Source organism: Anomaloglossus baeobatrachus, chromosome 3 (genome assembly GCF_048569485.1).
Source record: "Anomaloglossus baeobatrachus isolate aAnoBae1 chromosome 3, aAnoBae1.hap1, whole genome shotgun sequence".
Lineage (NCBI taxonomy): Eukaryota > Metazoa > Chordata > Amphibia > Anura > Aromobatidae > Anomaloglossus > Anomaloglossus baeobatrachus.
Window position 1 is genome coordinate 360,822,985 of NC_134355.1, and position 22,630 is coordinate 360,845,614.

The 22,630-nt window shown below is 49.3% G+C and overlaps 1 protein-coding gene across 2 annotated transcripts in view; it reads left to right on the forward strand.

Moving 5' to 3' along the window:
* The window catches only part of MDN1 (midasin AAA ATPase 1), a 585,757-nt gene that overhangs the window by 242,847 nt on the left and 320,280 nt on the right, over positions 1 to 22,630 (forward strand). For both annotated transcript variants that reach the window (XM_075340129.1, XM_075340130.1), the window contains exons 37-42: positions 941 to 1,063; positions 1,195 to 1,392; positions 1,630 to 1,737; positions 1,896 to 2,084; positions 9,872 to 9,961; positions 20,579 to 20,842. In XM_075340129.1, the coding sequence (XP_075196244.1) occupies positions 941 to 1,063; positions 1,195 to 1,392; positions 1,630 to 1,737; positions 1,896 to 2,084; positions 9,872 to 9,961; positions 20,579 to 20,842 (972 nt within the window). The remainder of the gene's footprint in view (positions 1 to 940; positions 1,064 to 1,194; positions 1,393 to 1,629; positions 1,738 to 1,895; positions 2,085 to 9,871; positions 9,962 to 20,578; positions 20,843 to 22,630) is intronic.

Sequence of the window (22,630 nt, forward strand, 5' to 3'; positions counted from 1 at the left end):
ATCCTCTTAGTATATTGCAATTATTATATTACACAACAATGTATACTTAGACGTTCTCATTTTGCCCTTCTATCCAGTTAATTCTTCTCTTTTCCATTAGGTCCATGACATCAAGTGATTAAAAACAGACTAGCTGAATTCTTTTAAGCTCTATGTAGAAACAGGAAGTTTATTTTTCCTGCAAAAGTTATCACACTAAAAACACTTTGTAGTTCTAAAGATGATTCATGGAGGGAAAAGAGAAATCCTGTTTCCAATAGAGCTTAGAAGGTTTCATGCAGTCTGTGTTTAATTACGTTATGTCATAGACCTAACAGAGAAGAATTAACTGGGTATAAGGGCAATTGTAAGTACACAGTGCTACATAATGAGTGCCCTATAGTAGAAGGATAACAATTGTGATGTGAGTGCTTCTTGAAGTAACACTGTGGCAAATATTAAGTTTCACTTTTTTTTTTCTTTTAAAACATAGTTTTAAATATTTATATTTCAAGCTCTGATGATAAATGTATCTGTGGTTGTGTTGCTGCTGTAGACAAATTGATTAATATTGTTTCTTCTGTATAGCTTGAATGCACAATGTATTGTGCACATCTTAAAGGGAACTTCTCCTGTTGAAAATCTCTGCTTTGCGGGCAGTATGTTATAGAGCAGGAGGAGCTGATCAGATTGATGGACATTTTGGCGGGAAACGTTTCAGTAGAACGTCTACTTTATTAAATGTAATTAATGTATGCATTCGAGTCCAGTGGGCAGTTATCAAATGCTAAAATTGCCATTTTATAGCAATTTCCCTTTTTTTTCAAAAACGAATCATTTGGATTCGAGAGATCGCAGTTATTCTGAGTATCTGTTAAATCTGTACAAATTGTAAATACCTCAGTGTGGTTTTGTTCGCATTTTACTAATTGTTTACTATGTTGTTTTTTTTTTTCTATAGGATGTAACAGATTTATTTGGTACTGACCTTCCAATTGAAGGAGGCAAAGGTGGGGAATTTGCTTGGCGTGATGGACCGCTTCTTTCAGCTTTAAAGGCAGGACATTGGATTGTACTGGATGAAGTAAGTGTATTGCCTGATATTATAGCCTCCTACTACACTGCCCATATGATGGGCTATCCCCATGCCAGATGCACAGTGCAAGAATTAAAGCATGGTATGCAGTCTGACGCATTTGTTTTTGTTTCATTCAGCTTAATCTGGCATCTCAGTCTGTGCTAGAAGGACTCAATGCATGCTTTGACCATCGTGCCGAGGTGTACATTCCAGAACTTGGCATGAGCTTTCAGGTGCAACACGAAAAAACAAAGATCTTTGGCTGCCAGAACCCTTTTCGTCAAGGAGGTGGTCGAAAAGGACTTCCCCGATCCTTTTTGAACAGGTTTACTCAGGTTAGTGTGGTTTTTTTTTTTTGTTTGTTTTTTGTTTTTTTTATATGATATTATATCAAAGAGGGTTTCTTTAGAATGACAAATCTGCCATGAAAACTGTTAGTAGCAATTAACTCCTTTTACTACAAAGCATTTTTAGTATTGACAAGTATTCCTGGGCTCATATTGTGTATGGGAGTATATAATGTTGTTATCCTTGTGCCGTTGTGTAGCTTTGTGATTTTGTATATTGTTTAGGTCTTTGTGGATCAGCTGTCATCATCTGATATGCAGTTCATAGCCAGTTCTCTTTTTCCTGCCTTGGGTGAAGAGATCATTGATAAAATGGTTGCATTCAATAACCAGGTATATATTTGACTTATCCATTTATGTGTTGATGTATGTGTATATTATATTTGGTTTGGTAAAGTACATTTTTTTTTTACTCTGGTATGTTATCGTACCTTAAGACTTCTACTATTTATCAACAAATGTATGCAGAATGAGCTTTGTATCTCTCTTAGATTGACTTGGAAGTTATGACTGAGAGAAAATGGGGCCAGAGAGGAGGACCATGGGAGTTTAATTTGAGGGATCTGTTTCGGTGGTGTAATCTTATGTTGCACGATCAATCACCTGGAAATTACGATCCATCCCAGCATGTATTTCTGGTATATGGAGAACGAATGAGATCTAAAGAAGATCGGCAAAAGGTCAGTATTGGCAGGCACTTAAAATGTGTCTGAGCACCCGACGATTTGCACAATTTTAGACAGAGCTGCTGTCTCTATACCATGTTAAAGGAAACCTGACAGTTTCCTCAGGCACACCAAACTGCCACCATGTTTTTATTGCTATTTTTATACCTCTCTAACTTGTCCTTTTTATAGTCTTATTGATTACTGCTTATGCCAAAAAAAAAACCAAACAATTCGTCTGCAGTGGGAGACCAGTTATGGAGGCGTTTTTCTTTGTCGCTCCATTGGGAGGCCCAGACAATTGGGGTGTATAGCTTCTGCCTCCGGAGGCCACACAAAGTATTACACTTTAAAAAGTGTAACCCCTCCCCTCTGCCTATACACCCTCCCGTGGATCACGGGCTCCTCAGTTTTATGCTTTGTGTGGAAGGAGGCACACATCCACTCATGCATTCTCATAATTTAGTTGTCGGTTGGAAGAAAAGAGGACCCCCACGGGGTCCCCGGCATGCTCCCTTCTCACCCCACTACGTCGGCGGTGTTGTTAAGGTTGAGTTACCCATTGCGGGTACAAAGGCTGGAGCCACATGCCGCTTTTCCTTCACCATCCCTTATGCGGCTCTGGGAGAAGTGGGATCCTAAGCGGTCATCCATTTACTGGGACCGTGCTCCATCCGCGGCCCCTGGTGGAACCTGCCGGACCGGAGCCTTTTCAACCCCAGGGACCGGGCCCTGCTACTTAAAGGTACTCTGTGTCCCCATTGGGGACTGTACAGGGAGCGCACCTTCTTCCCGGAAGCCGCGGTAGTCGTAAGACTGAGGAGGCAGGTGGACTTCCGCACCGACCGGGCCTGCGTGTCGGACGCGACCTCAAATTTAGTCCCCGGCTTCACCGCGGCCTAGTCGCGAAACTCCCGCCCCGGGGCCTGCCTGTCAGGGGTAAGGGCGGGATTACCGACATGATGTCGAATGTGACGGCTGGAGCATCCTGCATGTCTTCCTCCCCCCTCACTGGCCACTGTGGGTACCCCAGACGTTACCCATTGCGGGTACGGAGGCTGGAGCCACAGGCCGTCTCCTTCACCATCCCTTATGCGGCTGGGAGAAGTGAGACCTGAGCGGTCATCCATTTGCTGGGACCGTGCTCCATCCGCAGCCCCCGGTGGAATTTGCCGGACCGGAGCCTCTTCAACCCTAGGGACCGGGCCCTGCTGCTTAAAGGTTCTCGGTGTCCCCATTAGGGGACTGTACAGGGAGCGCACCTTCTTCCCGGAAGCCATGGTAGTTGTAAAACTGAGGAGGCAGGTGGACTTCCGCGCCGACCGGGACTGCTGGTCGGACGCGACCTCAAATTTAGTCCCCGGCTTCACCGCGGCCTAGTCGCGAAAATCCCGCCCCCGGGCCTGTCTGTCAGGGGTAAGGGCGGGATTACCGACATGACGTCGGATGTGAGGGCTGGAACATCCTGCATGTCTTCCTCCACCCTCACTGACCACTGTGGGGAACCCAGACTCCCGCGCTTTGCTGGCGCCACCCTCGGCCCCACTCCTCCCCTGAGAGCTCCGGCGGCCATTTTCTGGCATTCTGCCGGTGGTTGCTTCTCAGGGGAGCTCAGGGTGAACACAGCACCCGCCGCTAGTCCCCCTAGGGTGCCGGATACATATGTATATATTATATATATTTCTGTTCGGACAGACTGTATACCTTTTGTTCACATTTACCTTCAGTGGTCACTCTCCTAGGAGACAACAGGCACAGGTTTTTTCTCGCGGTCTGTACCTCTTGTGGGGTTATGTTAACCGCGGGATCCACCTAACCTCACTGTGAGCAATGCTCGAATCCTGCCTCGCTTGCTCAGCCGGAGCCCCGGGCACTGGTGGACCCCTCGGCTCATGTGGGCCCCCCTGCTTCCCCTGAGCAGGCTGCAGGGACAGAGTCACCGGTCTTGGCCCTCAGTCATTTTCATATGATCAAATGGTTTCTAAGATCCTTGAGGCATTGCAGTCCAGACTGGACCTTTCACAGGCCCTGGCTCTGATAGCTTGTCTCATCCAGGCCCCGCTTGGTTAGCGCCGCAGCGCGCTCCCAGGTTGAGCCCTAGGTCTCAGGCGGAGGACTCCTGCCCGGACCGCAGTCCAAGACCGGCTAAGCGGTCTCGCTGGGACTTCCCCGACTTCCTCACGCTGCTAGGGATCCCAGCTTGAGGACTCTCAGGAAGACGAGGCGGACGTGGTAGCTCAGGGCTCTGGCCCTGGCTTCACCCTTAACCTTGATACCCCTGAGGGGGACGCCTTAGGAAATGATCTTATCTCGTCCATGAACCAGGTGCTGGATCACTCTCCTCCGCCTCCTCCTGCAGAGGAGTCGGCTTCTCAGCAGGAGAAACTCCAGTTTCGGTTCCCCAAACGTACACGCAATACGTTTTTTGATCACTCTAACTTCAGGGATGCTGTCCAGAAACCCGGAGCGGTCCCGGACAAGCGTTGGGTTAGACGTCACACTGACACGCGTTACCCCTTTCCATCTGAAGTCGTTAAGAGTTGGGCTCATTCCCCCAAGATGGATCCTCCAGTCTCCAAATTGGCTGCCAGATCCGTTGTGTCTGTTGCAAATGGCTCATCCCTGAAGGATGCCACTGACAGACAAGATAGAGCTCTTGGTGAAGTCCATCTATGAGGCCACGGGCACGTCTTTCGCCCCGGCCTTTGCAGCCGTGTGGGCTCTCCAAGCAATCTAGGCTTGTCTGAGGGAGTTTAATGCTGTCACAGGGAATTTTGCTCCGCATGTTCCGTCTTTGACTCTCGGGCATCAGCCTTTTCGTCCTGCGCCATGAACGCCGTCCTGGACTCCACTAGCCGCACGGCTGTAGCATATGCTAACTCCGTGGCAGTTCGCAGGGCCATGTGGCTGCGCGAAAGGGAACCAGACTCGGCTTAACTGGTTTGCCTTTTGCTGGCGACCGCTTATTTGGCGAACAATGGGATGATATCATTAAGGAATCCAAGGGAAAGGTCTCCTCCTTACCCCAGTCCAAACCTAAGAGACCTTAGCAAAGAAAAATCCAATCGAGGTTTCGGTCCTTTCGTCCCTCCGCCAAGCCACATTCTTCTTCGTCCAACAGGCCGGAGAAAGGCCAGAGGAACTCATATGCGTGGCGGCCCACGTCACGACCCCAATAGGCCGCAGGGGGCACTGCCTCCAAAGCGGCCTCCTCATGGCTCTCGGCCTACCCTAGCCGCATCCCCGGTCGGTGGCAGGTTCTCCCGCTTCGGCGGCGCCTGGTGGCCACAAGTTCAAGACCGATGGGTGAGAGACATTCTGTCTCTTGGTTACAGGATAGAGTTCGGTTCTCGTCCTGCGGCTCGTTTCTTCAGAACCTCGGGGCCCCTTCTCAGGTGGCGTGTCAACACGTCGCTCTGGCGACTCTCCAGGGACAAACAGCTTTCTCTGCAGGCGGGGGTGCAATCACTTCTTCGGAGTCAGTCACACCCCTTAAGGCGCCTCATGCACTTCCTGGGGAAGATGGTTGCAGCTATGGAGGCAGTGCCGTTCGCGAACCAAGGCGGCACTCGCAGTCGTCAAGCCTTCCAGGAAGTCCGGCGGATTCTGCAGCGGGTGGAAACCGCAGGCTCCACCATCTCCGCAGTTCACATACCGGGCGTAGAAAACTGGGAAGCAGATTTTCTCAGTTGTCAGGGCATGGACGCGGGGGAATGGTCTCTGCACCCAAAAGTGCTTCGAGAGATCCATCGCCCCTGAGGAACGCAGGACGTCGATCGCTTACGGTCCCGGCCTTCATGGCACGGTCTCAGAATCACAGACCTATGGCAGCGGACGCTTTAGTCCAGGATTGGTCGCAGTTTCAACTGCCTTATGTGTTTCCCCCTCTGGCGATGCTGCCCAGGGTACTACACAGGATCAGGTCCGACTGCCGTCGCGCCATTCTCGTCGCTCCAGACTGGCCGAGACGGTCGTGGTATCCGGATCTGTGGCATCTCACGGTGGGTCAACCGTGGGCACTTTCAGACCACCCAGACTTGCTGTCACGAGGCCCGTTTTTTCCATCTGAATTCTGTGGCCCTCAACTTGACTAGGTGGCCATTGGTCCCTGACTCCTAGAGTCTTCAGGGTTATCTCAGGATGCCATTGCCACCACGAGATAAGCCAGGAAGCCAACGTCCGCCAAGATCTATTACAGGTCTTGGCAAGTCTGTCTATCCTGGTGCGCTGATAACGGCCTTCCTCCATGGCCGTTTGCCTTACCCACATTCCTTTCATTCCTACAATTTGGAATGGACAAGGGTTTGTCCCTCGGCTCTCTCTCTAGGGCCAAGTATCCACGCTCTCCGTGTTTTTTCTTTCAAAAGCGTCTAGCCAGGCTTCCGCAGGTCCGCACGTTCCTGCAGGGGGTCTGCCACATGGTCCCACCTTACAAACGTCCGTGGGAACCCTGGGACCTTAGCAGAGTCCGGACGGCTCTTCAAAAGCCGCCTTTTGAGCTGCTGCGGGATGTCTCTCTCTCCCGTCCTTCGCAGAAGGTGGCCTTCCCAGTGACAGTCACATCTCTCCAGAGAGTGTCTGAGCTTGCAGCGCTGTCATGCAAGGCTCCCTTCCTGGTTTTCCACCAGGATAAGGTGATTCTTCGTCCTGTCCCGGAATTTCTCTCTAAGGTGGTATCTCCTTTTCATCTAAATCAGGATATCTCCTTGCCTTCCTGTTGCCCTAATCCAATTCACCAGTGTGAAAGGGTTTTCCACTCTTTGGATCTAGTGAGAGCACTCCGGTTCTACGTGTCTCGCACGGCGCCCCTGCGCCGTTCAGATGAGTTTTTTTTGTCCTTGTCGCTGGCCAGCATATGGACTCTCAGGCCTCCAAGTCGACCTTGGCTCGGTGGATCAAGGAACCGATTCTCGAGGCCTACCGTTCTTCGGGCCTTCCGCTCTCTTCAGGGCTGAAGGGCCATTCTACCAGAGCTGTAGGTGTGTCCTGGGCATTGCGGCACCGGGCAACGGTTCAGCAGGTGTGTCAGGCAGCTACGTGGTCTAGTCTGCACACTTTCACGAAGCACTATCAAGTGCATACCTATGCTTCGGCAGACGCCAGTCTAGGTAGGCGAGTCCTTCAGACGGCGGTTTTCCACCTGTAAGAGGGGGCTGTTTTTCGGCTCTTCTTATTGAGGTATTCTTTTACCCACCCAGGGACTGCTCTTGGACGTCCCAATTGTCTGGGTCTCCCAATGGAGCGACAAAGAAGAAGGCAATTTTGTTTACTTACCGTAAATTCCTTTTCTTCTAGCTCCTATTAAGAGACCCAGCACCCACCCCTGTGCCCTTTGGGCTGGTTGTTCTTTTGGGTTATGGTCTTCAGTTCTCCGAACATCCTTCGGATTGAATTTACCCTAGACCAATTTATAAGTTTCCTCCTTCCTGCTTTTTTACCAAAACTGAGGAGCCCGTGATCCACGGGAGGGTGTATAGGCAGAGGGGAGGGGTTACACTTTTTAAAGTGTAATACTTTGTGTGGCCTCCGGAGGCAGAAGCTATACACCCCAATTGTGTGGGTCTCCCAATAGGAGCTAGAAGAAAAGGAATTTACGGTAAGTAAACAAAATTCTCTTCTTTTGTTCTCCTCCTCCTTTCCTCTAGATCAGGGGTGGGGAACCTCCGGACCACGGACCGTGTACGGCCCACGAAAACCTTTTCTACGGCCCCAGGGAATCTGCCAGCAGCCGCGTCTTGCCGGCCCTTTAAATCCCCATGTGCACTGCGAGGACGCGCATTCAGCGTTCACTACTAAACGCTAGTCAGTGCCTGTGTGCTCAGGACTTATTTTGTGGACGGGGTTAGCACTTTCGCCTCGTCTCACAAAAGCCCAGCAGCAGTTTCACAGCTTCAACTCTGTGTACCCGCTCCCACTTTGATATGTGAGCGCTCTTCCGTACTGCGTGCGTGCTCCCCCGTACTGCGTGTCAGCTCCTCCATGCTCGCTCCCCCGTGCGTGCTCCCCCGTACTGCGTGTCAGCTCCTCCATGCTCGCTCCCCCGTGCTGCGTGCCAGCTCCCACTGTGCTTTGTGCCTACTCCCACTGTGCTATGTGCTCGTTTCCCAGCTGCCGTGTGCCCACTCCCCCAGGGTTGTGTGTGTCCCCCGCCTCCTCCCAGGGTGTTGTGTGCCCCCCTCCCCCAGGGTTGTGTGTTCCCCCCCCCCACCTCCCCCAGGGTTGTGCGTCCGTCTCCCCCACCCCCTCCCCCAGAGTTGTGTGTCCCCCTCCCCCAGGGTTGTGTTCCCCCCACCCCCAGGGTTGTGTCCCACCCCCCCCCCTCTCCCCCAGGGTTGTGTGTCCCCTAGGGTTGTGTGAATGACCCCCCCCTCCCCTAGGTCCTGTGTGCCCCCCCTCCCCTAGGTCTCTGTGACTTCCCCCTCCCTCCCCTAGGTCTCTGTGACTCCACCCCCTCCCTCCCCTTGGTCTCTGTGACCCCCCCCCTCGGTCTCTGTGACTCCCCCCCCCCCCCCCCCCTCCTCCCCTAGGGCTGTGTGCCCCCCTCCCTCCCCTAGGGCTGTGTGCCCCCCTCCCTCCCCTAGGGCTGTGTGCCCCCATCCCTCCCCTAGGGCTGTGTGCCCCCATCCCAATCCCCCCTCCCCAATGCTGTGTACCACCCCTAGTGCTGTGCCCCCAATGATGTCCATGCTGTCTGCGCCCCGTTGCAATGTCTGTGCTCTGCATGTGTTGTCAGTTTCCCCCTTGCCCCCCTAGTGCTGTCTGTGCCCCCCTAGTGCTGTCTGTGCCCCCCCTAGTGCTGTCTCTGCCCCCCTAGTGTTGTCTGTGCCCCGCTAGTGTTGTCTGTGCCCCCCTAGTGCTGTCTGTGCCCCGCTAGTGTTGTCTGTGCCCCCCTAGTCCTGTCTGTGCCCCCCTAGTCCTGTCTGTGCCCCCCCTAGTGCTGTCTGTGGCCCCCCTAGTGCTGTCTGTGGCCCCCCCTAGTGCTGTCTGTGGCCCCCCCTAGTGCTGTCTGTGGCCCCCCTAGTGCTGTCTGTGGCCCCCTAGTGCTGTCTGTGGCCCCCCTAGTGCTGTCTGTGCTCCAAAGCCATATCTATGCTTCCCAGTGATGTATATGCCCTCAGCCTCTTTTGTGATGTATATATTCTCCCAGCCTCTCCAGTGATGTATATGCCCCAACCTCTCCTGTAATGTATATATTACAGGTGGGGCTGGAGCATACACATCACAGAAGACACTGGGGGCATATACATCACATGAGGGGCTGGGGCATATACATCACAGGAGGGGCTGGGGCATATACATCACAGGAGGGGCTAGTGGCATATACATCACATTGGAGATGCTGGAGCATATGCACCAGTTTAGATGCTGGGGGCATATACATCACAGGAGTGGCTGGGGCATCTCCTGATTATTTATTAATTTATTTATTTATATATATAATATATATTATATATATATATATATATATATATATATATATATATATATATATATATATATATATATATATATATATGAGATGTGTATATATATAGATGTAGAGGTGCGTACACCCGGCTTGGAACACTTTGTCTGGGACCAAGAGATTCTAAAGATGGCAATAAATATATGGTGGTGTCCTGGGGAAGCTGTCATGTTCCCTATAAGCTAACAGTGATAGTTTAATATGCAAGTCAGATGTATTACTTGTATCAACTTTTTAAAATGTTTATTTTTATGTAGCTTATGAAGTTTTAACGTTTTTGTTTATTTTATTTTAAATATGCTTAACAATTATTTTCCTTTTAAATCTTTTATTGCAGCTTGTTTCTGTTTATGTGGCAGTATTTGGAGAGGAAAGCACTCCTTACTTGGGAACGCGACATTTTCACATCAATCCTCAAAATATACAGGTAATCTGCAATGTAAACTTGTTGCCTTATTGTATGATCATATGAACAACCTCCTGCTCAAGGTTGGAAAGCAGCAGATTGCACTCCGGCCAGAAGATATTTTTATTCTAAGATACAACTATGTCTTGGTGTACTGATCTATGGGTGTATTGAATTAAAGTGCCTAAAGGAGTTGTCCGACAGTAACATTAAAGGAATGGACTGATTAAAAGTAAAAAGTAAGGTATACTGGACCTTTCAGCCTCCTCCTTTCATACGCAGAACCAGCGCAGGCAGCTCTGCAGGTCTTCATTGGCTCCAGAGGGGCGGGGGGCTGATGATGATGATTGATATTGATGATGATGATTGATATTTGATGATGATTATTGATGATGATGATGATGATGATGATATTGATCATGATTGATATTGATGATGATGATGGTTGATGATGATGGTTGACGATGATGGTTGATGATGATGGTTGACTATGATGATTGATGATAATATTGATGATGATGGTTGATATTAATAGAGGTTGATGGTTGATATTGATAGAGGATGATGGTTGATGATGATGATATTGATGATGATTGATGATGATGATGATGATGGTTGATGATGATTGAAGATGGATCATGGTTGATGATATTGATGAGGATGATTGATATTGATGATGATTGATGAGGATGATTGAAATTGATTGTTGATTATTGATTGATATTGATGATGATTGATATTGATTTATGATTGATCTTAATGATTGATATTGATGATAATATTGATGATGATGATATTGATGATTGATATTAATGATTGAAAAATGATGGTTGATTAATGATGATGATGGTGGATGGTGATGCATGATGATGGTTGATGATGATGATTGATGATGATGATATTGATGATATTGATTATTGATATTGATTGATATTGATGATGATTGATGATGATGATGATGATGGTTGATGATGATTGAAGATGGATCATGGTTGATGATGATATTGATGAGGATGATTGATATTGATGATTGATGAGGATAATTGAAATTGATTGATGTTTGATTATTGATTGATATTGATGATGATTGATATTGATTGATATTGATTTATGATTGATATTAATGATTGATATTGATGATATTGATGATGATGATATTGATGATTGATATTAATGATTTGAAGAATGATGGTTGATTGATGATGATGGTGGATGGTGATGCATGATGATGGTTGATGATGATGATGATATTGATGATGATATTGATTATTGATATTGATGATTGATATTGATGATGATTGATGATGATGATGATGATGATGATGATGATGATGATGATGATGATGATGATGATGATGATGATTGGTGGATGATGATGGTTGATGATGATTGATGATGTTGATAAAGATATTGATGATAAGTGATCTCCTCCATAATACATGAGGATCAATCTGGATTCATTCCGGGTAGGAGTACCTCTGATAACCTGAGGAGGGCGCAAGTGGTCTTACAGATGGGCAGCAAGTTAGGAGGATTGGGCTCTGGTCTCACTGGATGCGGCCAAGGCCTTTGACTCTATAGAATGGCCATACCTGCTGGAGGTGCTGCGGGCATTTGGTTTCGGCAACAAATTCATTAGATGGATTGAGATTATATATAAAGCTCCATCTGCTAACATTCAGGTGGGTGGCGGGGTGGCGGAAATTTTTCCTTTGGGGAGGGGAACCAGACAGGGATGTCCCCTATCCTGTTCGTCCTGGCCATGGAACCGTTGGCGGTACGCATTCGGGCGGACCCAATTTACCGGGGAGTGAGGCACCGCAAGGGAGATGAACGCTTGTCTCTGTATGCAGACGACTTGTTATTTTTTGCATCTGATCCGGATTCCTCCATTCCTAGAGCCGTGGAACTAATTGACCGATTCGGGGAGTTCTCGGGTCTGTCAATAAACTGGTCAAAGTCGTACCTCCTCTTTCTGTCTCGGGACAAAGAGGAAATGGCGAACACCCACATATGTAGGGTTCCAGTAGTGGATCATTTTAAATACCTTGGGATTATACTGGCGGGAAGCCCTTCGGAGATGATAGCAAGAAATATTGCCCCCCTGTTATCACACCTCGAGGAGAAATTTTATAGATGGAGCCAACTCCCGCTCTCAGTGGCGGGAAGGATTAACCTCCTTAAAATGATAGTGCAACCAAAGTGTCTTTATATTACCCAGCATGTATTTGTACAGATTCCCCGCTCTTTCTTTCGGTCCCTGGAATCCTGAATGATCACCTTTGTCTGGGGCACATCCAGATCGAAGGTCCAATTGGCCAAATTACAGAGACCCAAAGACATGGGGGGTATGGCCCTTCCTGATCTTTATATATATTACCTGGCCGGACAATTGAAATATCTGGGTCAGTGGACACTTCCTGGGATAAGGGGTTCTCCGGAGGGACTCTTGGCAGAGTTCACGGGTGTGGATCTCCTATGGCCACTGTTGACAGATCACAAGAGAGCCCCTGAGGGTCGTGTCCTCCCGATACACAAACTAGGGGCCAGGATCTGGAAAGAGGCTAAAGCCATATTCGGATTTCATGATATACCAATTGAGACTCCCTTATGGGATAACCTGGACCTTCCACATTTTTGTGGGTTGCCGGGGTTTGGTGAATGGAGGAATCTCGGAATAGTCTCCCTGGGATCACTTGTCCGGGATGGTGAACTCGGCCCCTTTGCACAACTACGTACGGAATTAGATCTGCCGGAATCTCATGGGTTTCAGTATCTCCAGATCAGGCACGCCTTTCGGGCTCAGTTCTCTGGTCGTGGGGTTAGGTTCTCTTCCTTTCCAGTCATTGGAATTATCAGATCGCAGGGCCCTGGCGGTCTTATTTCCAAACGATACTCCTCACTTATTCGGGCCAAAGCCATGAACAGTCCTCTTTCTGTTCGGGAGAGGTGGAGTGCCAGGATCTCTGAAATTGATGATGTAGTGTGGGATGACATTATCGAATCCCACACGTTGGTTTTTCCCGCAATTAATAATAGACTGATTCAGTTATATATAATACACCAGAGTTATCACTCCCCAGAGACTGAAAAAGATGAATAATTTAGTGGGGGTGGGTTGTCCGAGATGCGGGAGAGACGGTGCTGATTTCTTCGGCGCTCTATTGGGAGACCCAGACGATTGGGTGTATAGCACTGCCTCCGGAGGCCACACAAAGCAATTACACTAAAAAGTGTAAGGCCCCTCCCCTTCTGGCTATACACCCCCAGTGGGATCACTGGCTCACCAGTTTTCTGCTTTGTGCGAAGGAGGTCAGACATCCACGCATAGCTCCACTGTTTGTAGTCAGCAGTAGCTGCTGGCTATATCGGATGGAAGAAAAGAGGGCCCATATGGGGCCCCCAGCATGCTCCCTTCTCACCCGCGGTGGTGCTTGTAAGGTTGAGGTACCTATTGCTGGTACAGAGGCTGGAGCCCACATGCTGTTTTCCTTCCACATCCCCTGGAGGGCTCTGTGGAAGTGGGATCTTGCCGGCCCCCAAGCCCTGGGGCCGGGCTCCATCCACAGACCCAGAGAACCTGCTGGATTTGGAGCGGGAGTGCCGTTCAGGGACAAGGCCCTGCAACTTTCAGGTACTCTGTGTCCCCGGCAGGCACGGACACTCTCAAGGCTTGCTGAGCGTTATAGTGCGCCGGGGACAGTAGCGCTGTGCGCTGGGGTTAGGTCACTGCAGCTTTGCTGAGTGACGTTACATGTTGGGAACTACTGCGCCGACCGCTCCTGGAGCGGCGGCGCAGCTGCGACTTGTGGTGCGCCGGGGACTTTGCGCCGACCGCGCTTTTACGGCGGCGGCGCTTCTAACTTTAGCCCCCGGCTTCTGCGGCCTATCGCCGCTTCGTTCCCGCCCCCACCCTGTCAATCAGGGTAGGGGAGAGACGCTGCTCAATCGGCAGCGCCGAGGGCTGGAGCTTTATTTACATGCTCCAGCCCTCTCACTAGGCACAGTGGGAAGCAGGCTTCCCGCTCTTCGTCTGTATACGCCCAGGGCCCGCCCCCCCTCTCCACAAGGACGCCGGCAGCCATTACACATGCAGTCTGGCTGGGGAAAGGCAGCAGGCTCTGGGAGACCCAGACTAAAGGGATTTAGGCGACCACACACCCGCTCCTAAGCGGGCGGTAAGCAGCACATTAGTGCTGGCCCCACTAGTGCCTCAGTGTTATATTAGTGTACTTTTTTCTTGGTACCATATATATATATATAGTTGCACTGTAAGGTCGCTTCTTGGCTGGACACCCTGTACTGCTCTGAGGAGGCAGCAACATGTCATCCGCAAAACGCAAGGGTGCCAAGGCACGGGCTGTATACATTGCTTGTACAGCATGTGGGGCTAATCTACCAGCAGGCTCCAACGACTCTCATTGTGTGCAATGTTCAGTCCCAGTGGCACTTCGTCAGCCAGAGCCTATGGTGGTAGTGGCCCAGGCAGAGACGCCTGTGAACCCTGCCCCGGTGACGGGGACAGACTTTGCAGTTTTTGCCGATAAAATGTCTGTGACTATGACAAAAATCCTGGAGACCTTGCAGTCCAGGCCAGTTACTCAGATCATGGACACTGCTGTGCCTATGTTCCCCGGTCCCCCTCAGTTGGAACTAATCCGTACTTCAAGGGGGTCTCAAGCATCACAGGCTGAAGTCTCTGACTCAGATGACAGTCCCAGCCAGCCTAAGCGAGCTCGCTGGGAAAGACCCTCGACGTCATCACACTGCTCAGGGTCTCAGCGAGCAGAGTCTCTCTGTGATGAGACTGAGGACGGTGATCAGGATTCTAATCCTGAGGCCCCTCTCAATCTGGATGCCCCTGATGGTGACGCCATGGTTAATGACCTTATATCGGCAATTAATAGGCTGTTGGATATTTCTCCCCCAGCTCCTTCAGCAGAGGAGGCAGCTGCACAGCAGGAGAAGTTCCATTTCCTGTATCCCAAGCGTAAATTAAGTGCTTTTTTGGACCACTCTGACTTCAGAGAATCAATCCAGAAACACGACGCTCACCCAGACAAGCGTTTCTCTAAACGTTCTAAGGATACCCGTTATCCTTTTCCCTCTGAGGTGGCCAAACGCTGGACCCAGTGTCCAAAGGTAGATCCCCCAATTTCCAAGCTTGCGGCTAGATCCATAGTCGCAGTAGAGGATGGCGCTTCACTTAAAGATGCCAACGACAGACAGATGGACCTTTGGTTGAAATCTGTCTATGAAGCTATTGGCGCGTCGTTTGCTCCAGCATTCGCGGCCGTGTGGGCACTCCAAGCTATTTCAGCTGGTTTAGCACAGGTGGATGCTGTCATACATCCAGCAGTACCGCAGGTGGCGTCCCTAACTTCGCAAATGTCTGCGTTTGCGACCTATGCTATCAATGCTGTCCTAGAATCTACGAGCCGTACCGCTATGGCGTCCGCCAATTCTGTGGTTTTGCGCAGAGCCTTGTGGTTAAAGGACTGGAAAGCAGATGCTGGTTCCAAAAAATGCTTAACCAGCTTGCCATTATCTAGAGACAGACTGTTTGGTGAGCCATTGGCTGAAATCATAAAACAGTCCAAGGGTAAGGACTCTTCCTTACCACAGCCCAGGGCAAGTAAACCTCAACAGAAAAAGTGGCAGTCGAGGTTTCGCTCCTTTCGAGGCTCGGGCAAGGCCCAATTCTCCTCGTCCAAAAGGACTCAGAAAGAACAAGGGAGCTCAGATTCCTGGCGGGCTCACTCACGCCCCAGGAAAGCAAATGGAGGAACCGCTTCCAAAGCGGCTACCTCATGACTTTCGGCCTCCTCCCTCCGCATCCTCGGTCGGTGGCAGGCTCTCCCGCTTTTGCGACATTTGGCTGTCACAGGTCAAAGACCGGTGGGTAACAGACATTTTGTCTCGCGGGTACAGAATCGAGTTCAGTTCTCGGCCTCCACTTCGGTTCTTCAGAACCTCCCCACACCCCAACCGAGCAGATGCCCTGCTGCAGGCGGCGGACTCTCTAAGAGCAGAAGGAGTCGTGATCCCTGTCCCCCCTCAGGAACGGGGGCGAGGATTTTACTCCAATCTCTTTGTGGTTCCAAAAAAGGACGGCTCATTCCGTCCTGTTCTGGACCTAAAGCTGCTCAACAAGCATGTGAACGCCAGGCGGTTCCGGATGGAATCCCTCCGCTCAGTCATTGCCTCAATGTCTCAAGGAGATTTCCTAGCATCAATAGACATCAAAGATGCTTATCTCCACGTGCCGATTGCTACAGAGCACCAACGCTTTCTACGCTTCGTGATTGGAGACGACCATCTTCAGTTCGTAGCTCTGCCATTTGGTCTGGCGACAGCCCCTCGGGTGTTCACCAAGATCATGGCGGCAGTGGTAGCAGTCTTGCACTCTCACGGACACTCTGTGATCCCTTACTTGGACGATCTACTGGTCAAGGCACCCTCTCAAGAGGCATGCCAACTCAGCCTGAATGTTGCACTGGAGACTCTCCAGGCGTTCGGGTGGATCATCAACTTCCCAAAGTCAAATCTGTCACCGACCCAATCACTAACGTATCTTGGCATGGAGTTTCATACTCTCTCAGCGATAGTGAAGCTTCCGCTGGACAAGCAGCGGTCTCTACAGACTGGGGTGCAGGCTCTCCTTCAAAGTCAGTCGCACTCCTTAAGACGCCTCATGCACTTCCTCGGGAAGATGGTGGCGGCAATAGAGGCGGTTCCGTTTGCGCAGTTTCATCTGCGTCCACTTCAATGGGACATTCTCCGCCAATGGGACGGGAAGTCAACATCCCTGGACAGGAAAGTCTCCCTTTCCCAGACGGCCAAGGACTCTCTGCAGTGGTGGCTCCTTTCCACCTCATTATCACAGGGAAGATCCTTCCTACCACCGTCCTGGGCGGTGGTCACGACAGACGCGAGTCTGTCAGGGTGGGGAGTAGTGTTTCTCCACCACAGGGCTCAGGGTACGTGGACTCAGCAGGAGTCCACCCTTCAGATCAATGTTCTGGAAATCAGAGCAGTGTATCTTGCCCTACTAGCCTTCCAACAGTGGCTGGAAGGGAAGCAGATCCGAATTCAATCGGACAACTCCACAGCGGTGGCATACATCAATCACCAAGGGGGGACACGCAGTCGGCAAGCCTTCCAGGAAGTCCGGCGGATTATGATGTGGGTGGAAGCCACGGCCTCCACCATATCCGCGGTTCACATCTCCGGCGTAGAAAACTGGGAAGCAGACTTCCTCAGTCGCCAGGGCATGGACGCAGGGGAATGGTCCCTTCACCCGGACGTGTTTCAGGAAATCTGTCGCCGATGGGGAAGGCCGGACGTCGACCTAATGGCGTCCCGGCACAACAACAAGGTCCCAACCTTCATGGCACGGTCTCGCGATCAAAGAGCTCTAGCAGCAGACGCCCTAGTGCAAGATTGGTCGCAGTTCCGGCTCCCTTATGTGTTTCCACCTCTGGCACTCTTGCCCAGAGTGTTACGCAAGATCAGATCCGACTGCAGCCGCGTCATACTCGTCGCTCCAGACTGGCCGAGGAGGGCGTGGTATCCGGATCTGTGGCATCTCACGGTCGGCCAACCGTGGGCACTACCAGACCGACCAGACTTACTGTCCCAAGGGCCTTTTTTCCATCGGAATTCTGCGGCCCTGAACCTGACTGTGTGGCCATTGAGTCCTGGATCCTAGCGTCTTCAGGCTTACCCCAAGGGGTCGTTGCCACCATGAGACAGGCTAGGAAACCCACGTCTGCTAAGATCTACCACAGAACGTGGAGGATATTCTTATCCTGGTGCTCTGCTCAGGGAGTGTCTCCCTGGCCATTTGCATTGCCTACCTTTCTTTCTTTCCTGCAATCTGGGTTAGAAAAAGGTTTGTCGCTCGGCTCCCTTAAAGGACAAGTCTCGGCGCTATCCGTCTTTTTTCAGAAGCGTCTAGCACGACTTTCTAAGGTGCGCACGTTCCTACAGGGGGTTTGCCATATCGTTCCCCCGTACAAGCGGCCGTTAGATCCATGGGATCTGAACAGGGTACTAGTTGCCCTCCAGAAGCCGCCCTTCGAGCCTCTGAGGGAGGTTTCACTTTCTAGACTATCACAGAAAGTGGCTTTTCTGGTAGCGATCACATCTCTTCGGAGAGTGTCTGAGCTAGCAGCGCTGTCTTCCAAGGCTCCCTTCCTGGTCTTCCACCAGGACAAGGTAGTGCTGCGCCCCATTCAGGAGTTTCTCCCGAAGGTGGTATCCTCTTTTCATCTTAATCAGGATATCTCTTTGCCTTCGTTTTGTCCTCATGCAGTTCATCGGTATGAGAAGGATTTACATTTGTTAGATCTGGTGAGAGCACTCAGAATCTACATTTCCCGCACGGCGCCCCTGCGCCGTTCGGATGCACTCTTTGTCCTTGTCGCTGGTAAGCGCAAAGGGTCGCAGGCTTCTAAGGCCACCCTGGCTCGATGGATCAAAGAACCAATTCTTGAAGCCTACCGTTCTGCTGGGCTTCCGGTTCCATCAGGGCTGAAGGCCCATTCTACCAGAGCCGTGGGTGCGTCCTGGGCATTGCGACACCAGGCTACGGCTCAACAGGTGTGCCAGGCAGCTACCTGGTCGAGTCTGCACACTTTCACCAAACATTATCAGGTGCATACCTATGCTTCGGCGGACGCCAGCCTAGGTAGAAGAGTCCTGCAGGCGGCAGTTGCCTCCCCGTAGGGGAGGGCTGTCTTTGCAGCTCTAACATGAGGTATTTCTTTACCCACCCAGGGACAGCTTTTGGACGTCCCAATCGTCTGGGTCTCCCAATAGAGCGCCGAAGAAGAAGGGAATTTTGTTACTTACCGTAAATTCCTTTTCTTCTGGCTCTTATTGGGAGACCCAGCACCCGCCCTGTTGTCCTTCGGGATTTTTGGTTTGTTTGCGGGTACACATGTTGTTCATGTTGAACGGTTTTCAGTTCTCCGATGTTACTCGGAGTGAATTTGTTTAAACCAGTTATTGGCTTTCCTCCTTCTTGCTTTTGCACTAAAACTGGTGAGCCAGTGATCCCACTGGGGGTGTATAGCCAGAAGGGGAGGGGCCTTACACTTTTTAGTGTAATTGCTTTGTGTGGCCTCCGGAGGCAGTGCTATACACCCAATCGTCTGGGTCTCCCAATAAGAGCTAGAAGAAAAGGAATTTACGGTAAGTAACAAAATTCCCTTCTTCTGGCACATGATATGGGACTGCCGGGTCATTCTCTCCTATTGGAGTGAGGTTGTAACGACTCTTTCCACCATACTTCAAAAAGCGGTTGCTATGTGCCCAATCCTGTGTCTATTTGGGGTGGTAGATGTACACTCCTGGTCCCAAGATGAGAATCTATTAATAAAAAAGGTCCTGTTTCTGGCCCGGAAGGGAATTATACTAAATTGGATGAGCACTCATCCCCCAACTAGAGCCTCTTGGATTGCATTGGTAAATGCTATAATTCCGTTAGAACAATTTGTATATAAGACGAGAGGTTCTTTACAGAAATTTGACAAAATATGGGGTAGATGGTTGGGATCGCCCTTGACCGGAGGATCACCCGGTTCCCTGACTGATAACCTACAGTCATTATTATCGCAGTAATAATCGATATTGCTCCAGTGAGGGGAAAGGAGAAACATGTGATCCATGAAACTCCGTATCAGTGATATGACGAGGTCCCTGATTCATGGGTTGTACATTCCTTGTCAATATGGGCTTTTTGCCCCAGGATGGATATGACTCGCAAGCTGACACCTTTGAAATGTTTACTGTACTAAGGACATGCTGAAAGTAATAGATGTTGACTTGATTGTTGTTGCTTTATTACTCTGACTATTAACCAATTTACATGTATTTTTACTGTACAAATTGCTGATTTATCCTTTATTGTAATGATTTACTTAACCTTCAATAAAACGAGTTTAAAAAAAAATAAATATTGATGATGATGATGATTGATATTGATGATGATTGATGGTGGATGATGATGGAGGAGGATGGAGATTGATGGTTGATGATGATTGATGATGATGATGATGATGATGATGATGATGGTTGATGATGATTGATGATGATGATGATGATGATTGATATTGATGATGATGATGGTTGGAGATGATGATTGATATTGATGATGGTTGATGATAACGATTGGTTGATGATTGATGGTGGATGATGATGGTTGATGATTGATGGTGGATGATGATGATGATCATTAAGTCACCTGACCCTTGCCACCAATTACAGGCTGTAGCGTTGCTGTGACTTCTGACCAGGGCAGACACCTCTTCCGGGTGATGGCGGAGACATTCACAGCATCAGCGGCGCTGCTGGAAGCAGAGTTTACTTTGATTTATTATTTTGCTGTTGGACAACATTTAATTAGAAAATGTAAAATCCTTTGTGCCATTGTTTCATGATTAATTATGAATCTAGTAGTCTGTAGCTGTATCAAAGTGAAATGTTTACCAAACTACACACACTGGATGTAACGTCCTTTTTAGTTTTTGGGGTTTTTTTTTGTTTTTTTTTTTCATATTTTAATTATTTCAATAATTGCCGATGTAGAAAATATTGTAGCTTCCAATTGTTTTTTGTCCTTTCATACATCAGGTTGGCTTTTCTGTTCTTCCCCGCGGTGTCAGTTGTTCTTCCACTAAACGCCAACACCTGTCTCTTCTTCATCACTCGCTTCAATCCCTTGAACCAGTAATGAAATGCGTAGAATTGGGCTGGATGGTTATACTTGTAGGCCCTGCAGCTGTCGGGAAGACCAGCCTTGTTCAGCTCTTAGCGCTTTTGACAGGAAATAAATTGAACATCATGGCAATGAACAGCGCTATGGACACTACAGAGCTTCTTGGTGGATTTGAACAGGTACTAAGAGATCTTATAAATTACATTTGAAATTAATTAGCTCATACTTAAGTCTAATAATTTGGTTTCTGAGTGCTTTACATGGTAGTAATCAAATGAGTTAAAATTGATTAGTTTTTTTTTGTCTTGAATTTGTGTATAGATAGTCATAAGGTGTTACATTTCCGGACACAAAAAGAAAAGTTCTTGTTCTTACAAGGTCTTAAAATTTGATAATACAACCTCAGATAAACTGTAACAATTGATGAATGCCACTGTATTATTATTATGAGGCCAAAAAGTAGAACTAGTGCATATGTGTACACCGTGTCATTAAACGTGAAGTTAGCAGCCAAAGAGATTCTAGTCAAATGGTTGTGATTGTTCATCGACAAGTGTGACCACCTCTATAATGGCAGATGTTTCGGCATCTTGCTGGTTTGGGGCATTCAGGTGAGTGCTAAGGAGGGAAGTAATCAGCCATTAGAGAAGCGATTGTTGCCGCCCATCAATGTGCAAAAGGTTATAAGAACATTTCCCCCAAAAATTAGATTTTAGTATTCCATTATCAGAAAGATTATTCCCAAATTGAAACCATGCAAGACAGTTGACACGTTTCCTGAAGTGTGTGTTCTGCAGTAGCAAATTCACCGCATAGTCAGACTGTACAATGCTCTGAGAAATAGCAAAAAAAACATGAGCTATAGCTCTGACTCTAAGGCTATGTGCGCACTAGGCCGTTTAACCCGCGGATTTACCCGCGGTTTTGCTGCGGAAATTTCTTGAGAAATCTTTGAAATCTTTCTGCAGACATTTCCCAGCAAAACCTATGGGAAAAAAAAATAGCTGTGCGCACACTGCATTTTTTTCTCAAGAAAATTCTTTGTGAAGATTTTCTTGAGAAAATTTCTCGAGAAAATGTGCATGTCACTTTTTTTCCGCAGGTACCTGCGGTATACCCCCGGAATTTCACTCCATTCACTAATGTAATCGCGAAATTCCGGGGGTATACTGCAGGTAGCAAATGATGTGCGGTATACCCCCGATTTACCTGCGGTAATGCTCACCGCTGCCTGCGGTTTTGCAGGGAGTGATGTCATTATGACAGAAGAGGAAGCGGAGCAGAGTACACACACACGTCACACTCCCTGGACGCTGCACAGAAGCACTTCCGTGTGACGTCCGGCGGGTGCCCGTGCAGTCTGTGTCCCGCTGCAGCCCCGCCGCTGCCAGCACAGCAGTGTCAGTGTCTGCCCGCAGTATCAGCAGCTTGTCACCCTTCAGCGCAGGCAGACACTGACACACAGCAGTGCGTGCAGCCGTGGGGATGCCGAGCACTGCTGTCAGGAGGTGAGATGAGATCATTACCTGCTGTGACGATCTCCTGCCTCCTGACGTCACCGCTGTCACTGCCGTCTATGCCCGCGGCCCGAGACTGTCACTAGCGGTGACGTCACGGGCTCTCGCGATACTGCTGACAACGCAGCAGGGATAGAAGTCAGTGACAGCGCTGCTGGCAGGACTGCAGGAGATCATCACAGCAGGTAATGATCTCATCTATCCTCCTGGCAGCAGCGCTCGTCATCCCCTGCAGTGACCTGGGCTATTGATGTTATCTCAGGTCACTGCATTGCTCTCCCAGCCAATGGGGAACATTCTGTTCTTCATGGACTGGGACAGTGACTATGGTATGGATCACCGTGGGACGCCCCCCCCTTCTTGGATTACGCTGGACGTGGAATTGATTGTTCTTATCAATAAATTGGTGAAAGAGGGAATGTGGGGAGTGTTTTTTTTTTTTTCAAATAA